Source organism: Zootoca vivipara, chromosome 7 (genome assembly GCF_963506605.1).
Source record: "Zootoca vivipara chromosome 7, rZooViv1.1, whole genome shotgun sequence".
Lineage (NCBI taxonomy): Eukaryota > Metazoa > Chordata > Lepidosauria > Squamata > Lacertidae > Zootoca > Zootoca vivipara.
In genome coordinates this window covers 83,698,430-83,717,346 of record NC_083282.1, presented here as the reverse complement: position 1 = coordinate 83,717,346, position 18,917 = coordinate 83,698,430, and the positions used below count along the sequence as shown (strand labels likewise).

General features: G+C 40.5%; 1 protein-coding gene across 4 annotated transcripts in view; it reads right to left on the bottom strand.

Annotated features, from left to right (window-relative positions):
• Positions 1-18,917, bottom strand: part of GNAS (GNAS complex locus) — a 185,438-nt gene that overhangs the window by 63,391 nt on the left and 103,130 nt on the right. For all 4 annotated transcript variants that reach the window (XM_035123345.2, XM_035123346.2, XM_035123348.2 and 1 more), the window contains exons 3-4: positions 3,889-3,943; positions 3,684-3,803 (exon numbers count right to left, since the gene is read on the bottom strand). In XM_035123345.2, the coding sequence (XP_034979236.1) occupies positions 3,684-3,803; positions 3,889-3,943 (175 nt within the window). The remainder of the gene's footprint in view (positions 1-3,683; positions 3,804-3,888; positions 3,944-18,917) is intronic.

Below are 18,917 nucleotides of genomic sequence, written 5' to 3'. Positions count from 1 at the left end.
AGCAAACTTCAAATTATGCAGTAACACTTAGGATAGAAAGCCTGATAAATAACAAACAGTGCCAGTAACGAAGACTGGGGTACATATCTTGATAAGCAGCATCTGTCTAGAAAGCCCTCATCATCAGTTCTGGAAGCCAAGTAACAGTGATCAGATGGAATGCACACATGCTCACTCAGTTTCATGAATACTGGCTGTGTATACGCTATTCCTGTAAAGCAAATTCAAACTACAATTTGGGTTGCTAGGAATGGCAACTCTGTCAAGGGTAAACTACAGAGCCCAGGATTCTCTGAGGGAAAGAATGTGCTTCGAATGTGCTTTAATAGGTACAATATGTACAAGGTCACTTTCTTAGCCAGTGCATATGCCTGTAACCCTTTTATCAAACATAGGCCTCTCCAAAAGACAGCAGTATGCTGTTCACAGGCTTACCCTACAATATGTAAGCACTGAGTATCGAGTAGCCTTCATTAGCTGAAGGAAAAATTTTGCTTGCATCCCCATTTGGGAGGAGCTGCGATGCAAAATCAAAATGAGGGTTTTCACTTAGTGAGAATTATTCAGATGGTCTCTTTAGTGCAAGTAGTGGAGTAGGAGAGCTGAAATTTCGCATCTGGTAACCAATGCACACCTCTGGTTTCAGATAGTACATGGGTAAGGTAAAGGTAAAGGTACCTCTGTCCATTAGGTCCAGTCACGGACGACTCTGGGGTTGCGGCGCTCATCTTGCTTTACTGGCCGTGGGAGCTGGCATACAGCTTCCGGGTCATGTGGCCAGCATGACTAAGCCACTTCTGGCGAACCAGAGCAGCGCACGGAAACACAGTTTACCTTCCCACCGCAGCGGTACCTATTTATCTACTTGCACTTTGACGTGCTTTTGAACTGCTAGGTTGGCAGGAGCTGGGACCGAGCAACGGGAGCTCACCCCGTCGCAGGAATTCGAACAGCCGGCCTTCTGATCGGCAAGTCCTAGGCTCTGTGATTTAGACCACAGTGCCACCCGCGTTCCGTACATGGGTAGGCGAGTCTAAAAAGCCTGGGACACAAATTTTCGAAGCCCTCTAGCGGCTATGGGGGCTCATTTACCAGAAGTAATGTACAGTATTTAGTGGGGACGTGGGTAGCGCTGTGGTCTAAACCACTGAGCCTCTTGGGCTTGCCGATCAGAAGGTCGGCGGTTCGAATCCCCGCAACAGGGTGAGCTTCCATTGCTCGGTCCCAGCTCCTGCCAACCTAGCAGTTCGAAAGCACACCCAAAAAAAGTATGAGTAGATAAATAGGTACTGATCTGACGGGAAAGTAAATGGCATTTCCGTTGCACCAGAAGCGGCTTAGTCATGCTGGCCACATGACCTGGAAAAACTATCTGTGGACAAACGCTGGCTCCCTCAGCCTGTAAAGCGAGATGAGTGCTGCAACCTCAGAGTCGTCTGCGACTGGACTTAACTGTCAGGAGTCCTTTACCTTTACCTTTTTAAAATGTATTTAGTATTAACTCTAGAAGTGTATACTTGATTCTGACTGAACTGGGGAATGGCTAGGGAAACCCAGCCAGATGGGCAGGGTATAAATAATAAAATTATTATTATTATTATTAAACTAACCCTCCTAGACCACATCCACTAGAGGGCCAGGAAAATTTGTGTCCCGGGTTTTTAGACCCCCTCTACCCATGTACATGTACAGGGACGTGGGTGGCGCTGTGGGTTAAACCACGGAGCCTAGGGCTTGCCGATCAGACGGTCGGCGGTTCGAATCTCCGCGACGGGGTGAGCTCCCGTTGCTCGGTCCCTGCTCCTAGCCACCCTAGCAGTTCAAAAGCATGTCAAAGTGCAAGTAGATAAATAGGTACCACTGCGGTGGGAAGGTAAACGGCGTTTCTGTGCGTATGCCGGCTCCCTTGGCCAATAAAGCGAGATGAGCGTTGCAACTCCAGAATCATCCACGACTGGACCTAATTGGCAGGGGTCCTTTACCTTTACCCATGTACTATCTGAAACCAACACTGGCTGCCAGATGTGATCCCCCCCAGCTCTTCTACTCCACTAAAGAGGCAAAAAATACAGCTGATCACAAACAGGAGATAGGGAATTCATGCTTAGACAGAAGGCATATTAGTATTGAGCTGTGCCCAGCTGATTGTTCAGATCTTCTTATCTATTATCCTTATTTATAAGGAATTTGAGAGTAAAATTTTACGGAGTCTAACTCCTATACATATATGCACAGCCAGCAAACTAGTTTGTTTTCTGGTAATAAATCACAATGTGAAGCAATGATTTCTTATTGAGTTACAAATTGCCACTTGTTTTAACTATGGTTTCACAGTAACTCAAAACAAAACAACTTTCCTTAACCATGGTTTGTTTGGCCACCTAATACTCACCAAGCTACACAGGCACAAGCAGCTGAAAAACAAACAAACTGTTCACCAGACTGTTCCCCCCCCTAAAGATGTCCTCACTCTTAAATCTGCCTGACAACAAGCTCTCTCCTCTCCATTCTCCCAATTCCTCTATGACAAGTTGCCCCTCAAAAGTTGCTCTGCAAGGAGAGGGGAATTTTTTTAATGATCATTGTCAACTGACTAATTAATATATACTTGGCTATCCTGATTGTTAACCCTACTTACAGCAAAAAGAATTAACTCTTCACAGAAACAAAACACCAATCTTTCATACAACACAAAAAGATACTAGCAGAAAACCTGTAAAAGTCTATTACTCCATTAGAGCAGTAGAATAGAGCTAAGGAATTTGATTATTGAGAGTCCATTTGATGTTTCTGTGATGCGGGTGGGGTGGGGGGAAATTAGCTTTATTCAGGGCATAACAGGAATGGCTGAAAACTTATGAGAAGATTTTCCTGGCCTGTTTGCACAACCAGGACCTACTGACAAGGTGAGGCAATGCCAGTACAGGATGTGAGACAGGCAGCAAAGAGTAGGCAGGAGTAACTAAGCTTTGGGGAAGCAAACTATGGTTTGTTTGCTCGTCTAGAAGACAGCAAGCTACAGCTTAAGAGTCATGTACAAACACAGCCAATATTTTAAACTGCTTTACAATAACAACAACATATGATAGCTGAACTTAGGTCTGGTTTCAAATCTCAGCTTATCCATGGACCTCTTGAGCAGCTCTGAACATGTCCCCAACTCTGAGTCCACAGCATAAGATTTCATCAATTTAGTTGCCTATTTCTCAGAACTAAGTGTATACGCGAAATAAATATTTCAAACTACTACTACTAAGAAAACGGGCCACACAGAGATCAACTAGGATTTTGCCTGATTGCATTTACTGTGCATTAACGCCATGGCCCATCCACTTTAAATGTACTCCTGAACTTCATTTACCATACTGCTTTTAACTCCACTGGAGACAAAATAAAGAAATAATTGCACTTCACTTTCCAATGTCCAACCAACACAACCCTGACTATGGGCTGATGATGATGAAGTATACAGAAGGGAAAGTAGCTCATATGCTGTCTCAACATTGTTATATCAGTAACTTGGCCAAACGACTCATGAATATTTGGGATCATAATAGAGCACTATATGCATTGGGAAACTCACTTTACTGCACTCTATCTTTGCAAGAAATCAGCATCGATAAGAAATGAAAACTAAAAACCAATGCAACATAAGCCTGTTAAAAATAAGAATTTATACTTACTGGTGGGAAGTCAAAATCTATCTGGCTTGCTAAATTTAATATATAGTCAATTCGAAACTGATTCTCTGGATTGGCTAGTTCAACTGGAGGTGCCAGGTTTCCCATTGCTGTCACTATTGTCTGTAGAAAAAGAGATAAAATGTTATCAGAAAGTGACGGGTTAAATTTTTAGTTCAAAGCAACCAGGAAAGGCTTGTAGACTTACCTCTATAGCTTCTTTAATATTGTTTTTAATATCCTGAATTTTCATTTTTTTCTCCCTGTAACCAAGAAAATAACAAATTAAATTTCTAGATCATGGAGAGATAGCTTTGAAGAGGAAAACAAAAGTCAAAGAACTTCTATCAAGAAAAATAATCTTCAATAAATCATCTAGCCAGCCAGCTGCTAGACACCAAATCTAAGTTTGGCGGGGAGCGGGATATAAAAGAGTTGAGGAATGGATTCTGATTTCAAACGCATGTTTCTTGTAATATATCTGAAACAACCTAACAAAGTTGCATTGTCTTAAGATTAAGAAAATCACTTACACTGCTTTGGGTATCAGAAACTACAGGGATAAGTTCCTAAACAGGGACTCCACAGTTGTTCAACTGACAAAAATACACACATTGGCCTAGTTCACATGTAAGCCAAACTATGACAGAGCGTGAATGAGTAAATGTGCTGGTGGTTATTTAGAAAATAGCAGCTGCTTCACTTTGCCCCTGATGCTGCTGCTGAGCTGCCAGGAGCTTAAGACAAAATTTGGTGTGTGCCAATCTGAGCTCATGGTCTGTCTCACTCCAAGTCAACGAAGGGCATTTGTTCTTGACGTATTGCTCCAAGTTTGGGGGAGACAAAACATGAACCTGGGTTTGCACACAACGCTAAGCCAAACCATGGTTTAGCTCAGAGTAGTCCAACACACGGCCCATGAACTGCAAGTTCCAAAGGAGCGTTGCTCCTGGCAACGGCCATTCTCCTCCATTTTTATCTTCATGTTCTTTCGACTAATCCAACTGAAAGGGGAAACACTGGCTACGTGGGGCTAGTCCCACAAAGGAAATCCTGTCTCTCAATTGGTTTGTGCCGGGGTGACAACCAATGGGTGCGAAGAGCGGGCGGCCCCTTTCTGGGCAGAGGCAAGCAGAGATGGAGATTGGGGGGATTTTCCATAAGCATCCCAGTTAGGTGGCAAGAGCCATCCCAGCATTGGTTTTCCATACAACTCCCCTCCGAGTAAGAGAAAAAATTATCTCAATCTTGTAGGAGAGTTTGGGACAGAGTAATTTATCACTGGCTCCCACACATACAGATGAAAAGTTTCTTCATGGAGGCAGGCAGGCTCTTTGAGATCATTTCTGGTTGTACCAATGCAAAATTATTTTATACAGTACAGTAAGAAGCTACAAATAATTACTGCCAGCAATAAAATATCGGGAGCAAATAAAAATGTGCTCTGCTCTAAACATTTCCTCTACGGTAGCTTGCAGGAGTAGAAAATGTGTGTAGAAATACTTCTCTTCAAATATTCACATTCCAAAAAGTGAAACCAAAAGGATATTCTGCAACTAGATTTCCTGAGTCTATAGAAGTTAAGTATCTGAGTATGGGATGAAGGCATCTTAAACCTAGTGCACATTCATGGAAATGCACACAAATGGATACTAAAGATGTCTAGAACATGAAATTATAGAACTCTTGGGTGTTTCCTAGTACAACATTCTTTTAGATCCTGTGATCAATCCAGACTGTGGCTGGGTTATTCTTAAAAAAAGAAAAGCCAGTGTATTGCTTTGCCTATAGCCCTCACAATACTAAACCAGAATGGAGAGCCCATCAACTCCAACCAGAATAGCCTATGATAAGTGATGATGGGAGCTGTAATCTAGCCACACATTCCCCATTCCTGGATTAAATGTTACTGACTTGTATTTATTCTATAATTGGAATCAGTTCCTTTCATGATTCATTTTTTAATAAAAAAAATGTATGGTGAAAATACTAACCCACTTAACTCCAGAAGCCAGGTTATTGCACTGTAAAAGAGTTTAATGGCAACGTACAATGGCAGGGAGGATACTTCCATGAGAGAATACGGGTGTCTACCTTTGTAACCCAAGAAAATCTTTAATAAAAATAATTATTAAAAAAAAGTACTGAAAGGTGTTCCTATTTCTACCTTACCTTTAATCAAACTAGTGTACAGACTGCAGGAAACGGTTTAACAAACACAAGTACAAGACAGATAAAATTTACTTACATTCACACTAATGAGTGTGTGCAACCACTTTCTGGAGGAAAGAAAAACCCATTTGCAGCTTCCATTCTCTCAAAAGTGGAAAAAGCTAAGAACTAAAGAACTTGCACTGACACACAAATGCTATGAGATCTGGTGAAATCCTAAATACCTAAGCCTAGTACATTCTGTTCTGTGGCCATTCAGATGCCTCTGGGAAGTCCACCAGCAGGACATGAGTGCAAAATGAGTTCCTCAGCAACTGAAAAGGCATATTCTTTTGCAAATTGAATCTGTATAGTATGTACCAAGGCCATACTTGCTGCCTAACTCTTAAGCCTCCAGCTGCTGCGTTATCATGGAAGAGCTGCAAATATTGTTATTGAGCCAGAGGAAGAACCAGACCTACAGAGATGTCAATCATCACAACTAGGGTGAAGGAAGCAGAAGGCAACATGGCACAAAGATGGCCATTATACATACAGTGAAGGGAGCTGAACTCACAAGTACTGTAGAGTAGAAGAAATATGCATATATCTGGTTACCCTTGACACCTTGAAAACACAAAAATTCAGGACCAAAATTGCATTCTGGAGATACCATGTCATTATGAAAGAGGAAATACTTGCTGTCATCCCCCAAAGCTAATAAGTGTTCTACACAGTACACATTATTTAGATGGCTGGGAATTCCTGTAAAAAGTAGGGATTGCATGGAGTCTTTAGGCCTGGACTGCTTCCTTCCAAGGTACCCCTCTATCAGGTGCTGCTTATTGTTTTACTTTGGATTCAGCATTTAGCTTAATGGTAATTCAGCTCTTTAGTTTAGAAACATATTTTGCCCTGATTATTAAGCACCCTCTTTTCTGCCTATCTATTACAAACAAAGAGTATTTCCCAGTACTCAAAGTGATGGCTCTTAGAATCATAGAATGGAAGAAGACCACAAGGACCATCCAGTCCAACTCCCTGCCAAGCAGGAAACACCATCAAAGCATTCCTGACAGATGGCTGTCAAGCCTCTGCTTAAAGACCTCCAAAGAAGGAGACTCTACCACACTCCTTGGCAGCAAATTCCACTGCTGAACAGCTCTTACTGTCAGGAAGTTCTTCCTAATGTTTAGGTGGAATCTTCTTTCTTATGGTTTGAATCCATTGCTCTGTGTCCGCTTCTCTTGAGCAGCAGAAAACAACCTTTCTCCCTCCTCTATATGACATCCTTTTATATATTTGAACATGGCTATCATAACACCCCTTAACCTTCTCTTCTCCAGGCTAAACATACCCAGCTCCCTAAGCCGTTCCTCATAAGGCATCGATTCCAGGCCTTTGACCATTTTGGTTGCCCTCCTCTGGACATGTTCCAGCTTGTCAGTATCCTTCTTGAACATTTAATTCAGAACATAATGCTCTTAATTCAGAACATAATGCTGACTCTCCTGACAAATCCAGGGGAGTAGGCAAACATGTTCAATATTATTATTTGAAGGATAAAACGTTCTTAATATTAAAGTATCATTTATCTGAACTAACCTTGGTTACAAGCTTGTAGTTCATCTGGAGAAAGTTTAATATTGAGTCCAGATTTGAATGACAGGCTGAGCATAGTACAGCGGCAAGTGGGAGGAGGAGCAAAGCAGCTGTGTACTCCTTCTAAGCCAAAGTTTTGCTTAATGGGATGTATTATTGTGTGATCTGTTCAGAATTATGGATTAAAACCACCGTTCAACAAAAGCCTCCCTGCATCTCCCTATAGACCTCAGTGCATGATATCCACCAATCCAAAAAACATCAAGAGTGCAATCCTATACCCTGAGAGTAATCCTCACTGAACTCAGTCAGACTTACTTCTAAGTAGACATACACAGGATGATGCTGTTAATTATGCTTTTCCTTCACCACCGTGGTCCCAATAATATTCCTATTAATTGATAATGGTCTGTTTTGAAGCCTATACACCTCGATTATATAACTGATCTACTACTTTGTAGTCACTTTTATGCTTAAACGTAACACTTTGAGAAGCATACATTCTCCTTACTGTGGCTAGAAAGAAAAGTCAATACAACATTCCACACCAGCCAAAAGATGTTATGTGCAGTACCTGTCAAAATTAAAAAGGTTTTCCGGCTGCTCTTTCTTAGTTCGCCGAATTTATTAAACTATTCTCCACTTTCTTAACCCATTAGAAAGAAAGTACCGCATTTTTCGGACCATAACACACACTTTTCCCCTCCTAAAACGGAAGGGAAAAAAGTAGCTGCATATTATGGAGCGAAGGCAGCAGATTTCACGCTACCCGCTCTTCCCCCTTCGCCGCTGCTGTCGGCAAAGGGGGAGGAGCGGACTGTGCAAAAAGCAGCGCTTTCCCGCTGCCCGCTCCTCCCCCTTCCCTGTTACTGTCAGCAAAGGTGACAGGGGAAGAGCGGACAGCCCGAAAAGCACTGCTTTCCCGCTGCTGGCTCCTTCCCCTTCGCCGACAGCGACAAGGGGGGAGGCAGCATCAGCCTGAAATCGAGCTGGTGCTGCTGCTGCCGCCCCCAGCCTTTTAGAGGAGGAAAACCAGGGGAAAAATTTTTTTGCCCTGGTTTTCCTCCTCTAAAAACTAGGTGCGTGTTATGGTCCGGTGCGTGTTATGGTCCGAAAATACAGTAATTTTAATTGTGCTCTCCCAACTTTCATTTACTTCACCAGTTCTTACTTCACCAATTCTTCTAAATTGATAGAAATAGGAAGATATTCAAAGTCCAAGTATTCATTGGATTTAGCACATCAAATCATACCTAAAGACTGGCCCTCATATGAGGCTAAGAATTGGTCTGAGCCTACAACAGTCTAGTAATGGAATAAATTGCCTTGCACTGCAAGTTTTAAAGAAGGACTTTTTGGACAACTAAAAATTCTATTGCAATGAAGACATCAGTAATTTTTCTAGTCAGTAATGCTATCATACGGATGTGAAGCTTGCAAAGACGCATTGCTCAAGAACAGCTGTGTGCTTTTTGAACCCCAATTATTATTAATAATGAGTGTATAATGCTTTTAGCCCTGAGATGAATTTTGTAAGATGGGCAGCATTAACATGAGCATTTGGTTTAAAAAAAGATATGCAGAGGTGATTTGGCCAAAAGGACTATTCAGGAACTGTGGATTCCTATTTGTGCTTCCATTGGATAACACTAGGTGCAAATCTATCCAACACCTCACTACATACACCCTTGCTGTGATGAGTAGTATCAACTCTCAAAAGCAGGAATGCCTAACATGTGGCACTCCAACTCCAGCCAGCATTGTCAATGGTTAAGGATAATAGGAGCTTTAAGGTGGCTCAATTCAAGGCCTGCAAAACACAAAAAGCAGCAGTTACATGGAGCCAGTGGTGATTCTTGAGCACAGTGTCATATGCTCCCAGCTATTACCTGGCCCTGTTAGAAGACTTTGCATCCAAAGATATGTAACAAAGTTCAAATGTTTAGTGGACTTCCACGTTACAGTGGTACCTTGGATTAAGAACTTAATTCGTTCTGGAGGTCCGTTCTTAACCTGAAACTGTTCTTAACCTGAGGTACCACTTTAGCTAATGGGGCCTCCTGCTGCCGCCGCCACGCAATTTCTGTTCTCATCCTGAAGCAAAGTTCTTAACCCGAGGTACTATTTCTGGGTTAGCGGAGTTTGTAACCTGAAGCGCCTCTAACCCAAGGTACCACTGTACTGATAAAGCCAATTAAGTGATGATGTATTTCAAAGTGGTGCAAAATTTCTGCAACTGACAAGCTGCTAGGTAGTCATCTTTGTCTTTAACACAGGAGCACCCAAGTCCCTATTTCTGTCTGTGTTACCATGCCCCTATGGCATGTTCGGTAAACAAAGAGTCTTATTTCAGCAATGAACATATAACTTCATTTTGTAATATTTACTAAGTGTACATTTTTCCATGACAATGATGCACCATGTTTCCTGCATCAAGAGTTCAACCAATAACCTGTACAAATTAGTAACATTTCAACAATTTAAAGGAAATGAGAAACTGAACTACTTTAAACAAGGTATCTGAAGAAGTGTGCATGCACACGAAAGTTGCTTAGTTGGTCTCCAAGGTGCTACTGGACAAATTTTTAATTTATTTTGACTACTTTATACAAGTGTAGAAAATCTTTAGTTGCTGACTTAAGCAATGTACAACCAAGGAAACACTGGGTGAAATTCAACGTAGCACTATGTGGGGTGTGAGTGTATGAAATGAACTCTACTCACACAACAGAACCTTCCCTGTTCTTCTTCCCTTGTGCATCACCTGCTTTGGGTTTCCCCTCAACCATTTATAGCTGATTTTGAGGGCCTGGGGATGGGAGTATAGGAGATGGGAGTCATTTTATGTAAGTGGACCTTATCCTGCTCAAGCAGTAACTTAGTTGAATCTCACCCACTATTCTTTAAATTACTACTGTTCAAAAACATTGCCAGATTATGATTCCATCCTTCTAAATTAGGAAGGGACCATTAAGATAAAATGTTTTAAAATATAAAGTTTATTCTTTTTAAGCCACCAACATCTCTCAGCATTCCCCCAATGTATTATTTTACACATAGCATTTAAGGGTGCATATAGACACACTAGGCTTGCAGTTTGCCCCAATTTGAGCAGAAATACAAAATTTGATATACAGTTCAGAAGAAATCTGTTCTACTGGTTTTAAGGGCTTGCACAGTGCTGCTTAGCTGAGCTTTGTGACAATCCAAACCCAACCCTTCCTGCAAAACAAATTTTCAACTTTTAAAATTTATTTTGCTAGTCTTGTTTTTAAAAAAATGCTGAACATTTGATCAGAGAAATATGCAAGGTACTTTAAAAGTAACAACAGACAGCCCAACTTATTGTTTGACAAGCAAATGGGAGGGGATCAGAAAAGGGGGCTCATCTAAAAGCAGAAAATCTGGCATGCCCACCTATAAATATCCTGATTGATTTTAATACAGTACTAGGCAAAATGGCAAGAAATGAACTATAAGAGTCACATTTATCCAGTGGTTTATATTCTTATCTCAGACATTTCCATACACTTTTAAGTATCACTCAATCTTTCTTTAATTCAAGTTCTGAGGTGCAGCCACATAAACTTATTTTAAACGCTTTCTATATAATGCTTTGACCCAACTGAGATTAGAATAAACTTCAATCCCACTGGGACCATGCAAGTTGTTACAATTGTGATCAGACTCTTGTTTTGACTGTTTCAGAAGGACTAAAAAGAAGCCTTCGTCACTTTCTCAGGAAGGTCACTGAAGTTTTGTTGAGACACCAGAGAAAAACAAGTTGCAATTCCAAATAGCTTCAAAAAAGAAGTTGCATTTTAGCTGTGTCAAAGATCACAGCATTCAAACTTCCTTGGTATCCAAGAGTCGAAATCAAAATAAATGCATGTTTGCTTTAAGAGCTTTTTATCATGTAAATTCTTAAAAACCTGCTGTGTCTGATAAAATTATTCCCCGGAGGCAAGCTGCAATCAAATCCCATTAGCTGTCATACTGGAAGTGAAATGCCCCACACCTCAACAATGATCCATTTAAAACAGGGAGGAACATTTTCAGTCCAATGGCCACATTCCCTTCTGAGAGCCAAAGACAAATGTGGGCAGAGCAACAAATCTAAGTTTTACTTTTGTACAAGCTAATTTCTACACACAGTATTCTATTCTTCATACAGTCAAGCAAAAGGCATCATTTGAGCTCAAGGACGTGTGCCAGCCTAGTAAAAAGACTTTAGGGTGTGTCTAGGAGACTCTCAAGAGTCTCAAGCCTTGGAAGGCTATATCGGCCCCCTAAGTCTGAAGTTCCCTACCTGTGAGAAGTTATGGGGTTCAGCAACACATACACAGAGAGAAACATGCAGCAGTCTTGTTTCTTTTTTACCCTGTTGACGGCCCCAAAATAGGGTTCATCTGTGGACATCATTTTAGAACACTAAATGCAGTAATTTGTAGACAACAATTTGAGTATGTCAAGCACTTCAAAATTCTTATTTCACCCTTATAACATCCTGGTCGGGACATAAGAGTATGCCTCTCCCACCCCTTACCTTAACTACAGTTCATGCTGAACAAGGTCCCCATTTTAACTAAGGTTTGAAACCAACAGGTTTAGCATAAGTCATGGCTTAATGGATATGAAATCCATTAACGTGTCCTCCACTACACTGGACCTATTGCAGAGATCCTCTTGCGTTAGAACAATGATCCTATCGATCAGGTATGAATTACTGATACAGTACTCTGATTAATTTTATGTTAATCTTTTCAATGAGGGGCAGAAAGAGTTGAATGTGTCAATATAAATGCACACAAGGTTGAAAAATGTACAAGTTATGACTGATAAAAACCACTGAAGTTACAGAACCTACACCTCTTGCTCCCAGTCATCCTGCCCTTACAATATGGTCTCTTTCCAAATCCCACCTCAAACAAACCTGTCATAGTTGGTCTGATGCAGTCGGGGGTGGGGGGGGGAAAGCACCTTAGAGACCAACTAAGTTTGTTCTGGATATAAGCTTTCATGTGCTTAGCTGGTCTCTAAGGTGCTGGACAATTTTTTTAAAAAAATTATTTAAACCTGTCATATAATCTTAACTCATTTTTTCCAAGTACAATTTATGGGACAAAAGAAGTGGGCATACATGCCTACTTTGCTTTAAAACAACCCGACAAAATGGTTTGCAAAATGTATTGCATTTTTAAATACAAAGAGCTAGATGCCTCCTTGCCTTCACCCTGGTAAATAGGTGAGTGAGAGACAGACCCAGTTCCCACATAATACTAAGTATCATGTACAATAGCTTCCAACTACATGAACAAGCCACAGTGAACCTTAGGTATATATACTCAACCCTACCCCCAAGTTTTGTGCACCGGGAAATGAGAAGCATATGCTTTCAGTTTTAACTACCCACAATTCCTAATGATGTCTGAACTTGCGGAACTGTGGTTAGTTTTTAAATATAGTCTGAGAACAAGCCAGGATCTGAAACTGAGTAACTACCCAACAAAATATTTCCAAAGAATCTAGCTTTTCAAACTTGAGCTTAGGCAAGAAGTCTGTATCTGTTCTAATTTTGAAATTGCTCAAAAAACAAATATGGAAAATTCACTACTATGTTAATGATTGTAACCTCAATTTAACTAGGAAAGGGCACATATCAAACCTGCATGTTTTTTGTTTTTATTTTTAAAAAGAATTATATTTAACCTCTCCAGTAAATCATTGCCTATTCTAATGTAGCCTCTCAGGGAGTCAGATCAGAATAGCATCCATTGGTGGGTGGTGTGGGGATTATGTAAATGAAATTTTAAGGCAGAAATGTGTTTATTTCTTTAAATTTAATATTTCAACAATCTTATAAATATCCTACTGAAGTGCTTAACACGAACTGAAATGGAAAACAAATCATAACGTTAAGATTCTACAAACCACCCAACCAGCAATGTTGTCAAAGACAGTTTGGGGTTTGTTTGGTAAGTGTGAATACTCTTCTGTCTGTTCCACACCATGCCATCTTATCCACAAGAACTACTGTGGAAACAGACACCTAAATGGCCAGACATAACCTTCTACAAACATACCACAACCCCCAAAACAGGTAAGTACCTTTTAAGCGTTACCCTACTAATTTCAATTAAGGAAAAACCCTCTGTTATAAACTCCAGATGGGTAAAAGTAGGAATGAAGAAGGATTTCAGAACAGGTGTTGTGTGCGTGTCTGTGTTTGAAAATTCTCTAGCCAATACAAAACAAACCCATCAACTGCCCCACTTCATCTCAGCTGATAAATGTCATCTGCCCCTTTTCTCCCTCCCTCCCATTCCCATACTTAATTTGTGAAAGCTTGGCTGGAATCAGGGGTGGGTACTAGGAGAAGACAGCAGCAAAGTCAAAGCCTGCAATTCCTGCAGATGTGAACTACAGGCGCTGTAGGGTTAAAAAATTTTTTTAAAATCTTACATTTATTCTTTTATTTTTTTGCTCACCAGCAGGAATTAAAAAACAAAACAAAAACCCAGCAAAATCAAAATGCCACCACAAAACTACATTTCCCAAGGTTAAGCTGAGAGTGGCTTCATCTAAGTCATTTCTCACATTGCATGAAATAATTCTGGCCACGCCTGGGAGCCTGACACTGCTGACACTGGGAAGAGTAGTTCTTTATGCCTCCAGACTCATTCCTTGAACAATGGAGGGTTTAAGCATGCTCAGAAAGCATGACTGGAGGGAGCTGAGAACTTGACTCTCAGAGGTAACTTCCCACTCCTCAATGCAATTTATTAATGATAAGGAAAACGGCTATATGGTAGAGGCTGGAAATGTTACAGGAACTTTTCTGAACTTTTTTTTTTTAAAAAAAAGTTTTGGGGAATTCTCAGGAAAAGCCACCCCACCCCGCCAATTCTATACTTATGAGCTTTTGCCCATCTTTACTTAAAAGCCCTCTGTGATCAAAACTCTTTGGCCTCAGGCCTTTCAGCTGGAAATTGCTTCCAATTCTGAATTTCTTTCCTTATATCATGCTTGTATATGGATGCCTCTTTTTAGTGAAACATGAAATTACTGCAATTCTATTTGTTCATATGAAGCACTGACATAATTTTTTTTTCTGTTTTGCAGGCAAATCTTGCAGACAAAATCCAGGATGGTGATTCACAAATGCCAGTGTGATAAAACTGGGACATTCTGATCTAAAATCCCAAAATAATCTCAATTTACTTTGTGGTCATTAGTGATAACATACATATTATATACTTAAGCAACTGGTTCTATTGAGGCTATGAGTTTGTACTACTTCATATTTTGTACTTTGTTCTGTCAACTGAAATAACCATATGAAAAACTTTAGATAGCAGTGTAAAGGCCTCAGATTATTCAAAATGCACCTGCCCCTTAAAGTTCTCACCTGGTATTTATTTACATTTAATTCCATTTTTAAAAGAAAGTCACCTGACCAATTAATATTCACTACCAATTAATGTAGGATTTTAAACTGAGAAACAAAGCCAATTCGAGTCATTTTATAAATGACTGATCAGACATGAACAAATCCCATTTCATATGCAAGCTTGCATCCATCTGCTATATAAATACATGATCCCGATTAGTTTCAGCAAAAGCAATGGTCATTTATAAAATGTGCATCAATCCTAGCAAACCAAGACTACACCAAGTTGTACAGGGATGTGACTTGGCATTCTGTGACCCTTATTCTTTTAATAATAATAATAATAATAATAATAATTGTTATAATTGTTATAATTATTATTTATACCCCGCCTATCTGGCTGGGTTTCCCCTGTCACTCTGGGTGGGCGGCTTCCAACAAAATAATAAAATACAATAGTCTGTCAAACATTAAAAGCTTCCCTAAACAGGGCTGCCTTCAGATGTCTTCTAAAAGTCTGGTAGTTGTTTTTCTCTTTGACATCTGGTGGGATGACGTTCCACAGGGCGGGTGCCACTACCGAAAAGGCCCTCTGCCTGGTTCCCTGCAACTTGGCTTCTCGCAGTGAGGGAACTGCTAGAAGGCCCTCGGCGCTGGCAGTGGAATGATGGGGGTGGAAACACTCCTTCAGGTATACTGGACCGAGGCTTTAGGGCTTCAAAGGTAAGCACCAACACTTTTAATTGTGCCTGGAAACGTACTGGGAGCCAATGTAGGTCTTTCAGGACTGGTGTTATGCGGTCTCAGCGGCCGCTCTCCCTGTCACCAGTCTAGCTGCCGCATTCTGGATAAGTTGTAGTTGTAGTTTCCAGGTCACCTTCAAAGGTGGCCCCACATAGAGCACATTGCACATTGAGGTCCTGAATATTCAATTCCCTGTGGACATTTACTTGAAATGTCAGTGTATATGCAAGGAACTTCCAGTCCACCTCACTGCACATCACCAAGCTGTCACCATTTTTCAACAGCCTTGGGGAATATTTGGTATGAAGAGTTAATTTAAGAAAAATTTCAAGCAGAACGCTTCAGTACAATCTCATAACTATTAAAAGTTACTAAAACATGTATAGCTTACATAGGTTCAGGAAAATGTGCAGAAACAAGTCTTTAAAGCAGAAAATGTAATCTCAATGCATTGCAAAAACAGCCAGTATTGCATTGGTCCCACCAAACAAAACACACTCAATGTTCCATTAAGCATCCATTATTGTGGTCTGAAAAGCTAGTAAAATCCTCTTTCTGCCCTGTCTCTACCCATCACTCACTGGGTTCCGCTCTAGATCCTGTCCTGGCACCAGTCCTAATCTACCGCCAGCTCAGATGTACCATCAGCCCCACTGCCCTAGTCAAGGGTGCTAATGTTTCAAAAATCAACATTGGCAACTTTAAGATAACCTTGGTTTCATATATATTCAAATCTCTAAATTTGTGACTATCAGTATTTTGCATAAACATGGAGAAGTTCCTCATCAACTTTGCTAGCTGAACCGTCAACCCATGCAAAAGATTACTTAAAATCACACACACTCACATGGTACAATACAATGTAAGAAAATGAAATTATAGCTTGTGCATGCATTGCATTTTGTTTCTGTACCAATAAGTGTGTTGTCCATTTATTCCTAGGGAGCTGAAAGCTCACATTTAAAACAGCGACTTGAATCAATTCACTGGAAGAAAACAGTTCAAACTGTGCTACTTAAATGTAAGTTGAGATCTGAAACAGACGTGGCCAAGACAATACCCTCCAGACTCCAACTCCAACTCCCATCAGCCCTAGCCAGCATGACCAATGGTGGCCAGGGATGATGGTAGCTAATCCTTTCACTTTTTCGATATGGCTTTATACTGATAAGGCAGGAGACGCGGGTGGTGTTATGGTCTTAACCACGGAGCCTCTGGGACTTACTTTACCTATATAACAATAAAACACACACTACTCATTTGTTACACATTCATGCCCTATCAACTTCATTCTTGTGACTGATGACGATTTTTAAAAAAGGTATGTCATATTTATACATTCAGATGGACTAATTGATGGAGCAACCTAGTTGAAACTACTAATGTAAGCTGTTCTACTTTGACTGCTGCAAAAGGCTGAGGTCAGTATAAAACTGTTTCCACTAAATTTTCCAGTTAAGATATGATGGTTATGGTGTGACGTACACACAACTTGCTGAAGGCATTCTGCTGGCAAGATCGCACCTCTTGGGAAATGTTCAAGGTAACTATTTGACTTAACTGCGTATTTATTACTGAATGCCCACTATCAAAACAGAGTGGGGAAAAGGCAGCAGGGTAACTTTTCACCCCAGGCCACTCATCTTAATAGCTGGTCATTAATATAAAATAAAATAATTACTGGAAAGCATTGTATTGCCCTGTGGTTGAGGACCTTACTGCATTTTTAAAAGATACAAGTCTAGGTTTTTGTAACAGAAAACTCATCTTGGGATCAACAGAAATTATGAGCATAATAAACATTTACATATAGGCCAAGGAGTATAGACAAGCTGAAATTTATGTCTTAGTTTTAAAACTTCTGGTTATTTAAGACAATGGCCCACAACCCAGAGCAGCGTATGCATAGCGATTATGTGCTGTTCCTGTTCAGCACACAGGACCCCCGCCCCTAAAAGGTATTTAGCTCCAAAAAGCAGCTTTGAGGCAGAGGACTGGTATAAAAAACAGTTTCTTATGTGCATTTCAAAAGCTTGCAATCTTGCCACATATTTGATCCCATTAAAAAGTTATCTAAACCATTTTTGTACTGCATCTGTCTCCTTTGGGCAAAACAAAACAGATTTTTGTTCTAGAGACAATCTCTGGAGGGTGCAGGTGGAGGAGAGGAAGGTGAAATTAATTGAGGGACAGAAATTCATTTGCACAACACTGGATTCCACCCTAAATTTCCTCTTAAATGATATTAAGTAATTAAATATTACATAATCTGTATATATGGGACGCGGGTGGCGCTGTGGGTTAAATCACTGAGCCTAGGGCTTGCTGATCAAAAGGTCGGTGGTTCAAATCCCTGCAATGGGGTGAGCTCCTGTTGCTTGGTCCCAGCTCCTGCCAACCTAGCGGTTCGAAAACACCTCAAAGTGCAAGTAGATAAATAGGTACCACTACAGCGGGAAGGTAAACAGTGTTTCTGTGTGCTGCTCTGGTTCGCCAGAAGCGGCTTTGTCATGCTGGTCACATGACCTGGAAGCTGTACGCCGGCTCCCTCGGCCAATAACGCGAGATGAGCGCCGCAACCCCAGAGTCGGTCACGACTGGACCTAATGGTCAGGGGTCCCTTTACCTTTACTCTGTATAATGGATTATATTAAGTAATCTGTATAAAACCTGTAAATATCTATATTGGTCCTATAGGTAATATCTAAACTGAATTAATGTTTCTACCAGATACATTAGTTAATACATTAGCATACAATCAAAAGCATTTTATTTTCATCTAATGCTCTAGTCTCCTCAGTAATTGAAAAATAACTCAATGCTCCACCTATCATGGCATTTTTGTCTGTTTTGTGTGGGTGAGGCAGGACCAAAGCAGAGTATAGTAGAAAGAACAACACTGGAAAGAATAAAAGATAAAAATCTGTCTAGTGTGCAGATGCAGATATTCCCACTTCACCTATGATTCACCTCACAAGGTGTCTTTTTTATTGCTCTGTAAGCTACTCTTGGAGCTTCTTTCAATTTAAGAAAGGGATAAAAATTTCTTTAGACAAATAAATCAATAGGCTGGACATGAGAAAGACCCAATGCGGGAATACTTTAAACATATTCCCTCTTTAGGAGGAGGAGGAGGAGGAACGAATGCAGAAGATATGCAGTGTGGCAAAGCTCGGCAAGGCCCCATTGTAAAAACAGCAGTGTAAGTAATTATTTGGTTTTTAAAATTAACAAGGCTTCGTAATCAGATCCGTACCACTGCTTATGCATATATTAAGTATGATCCCTTTTCTGCAGATTCAAATAAATGATATAAATCACCTTGATTAAAAATCAATCCACCATGAATA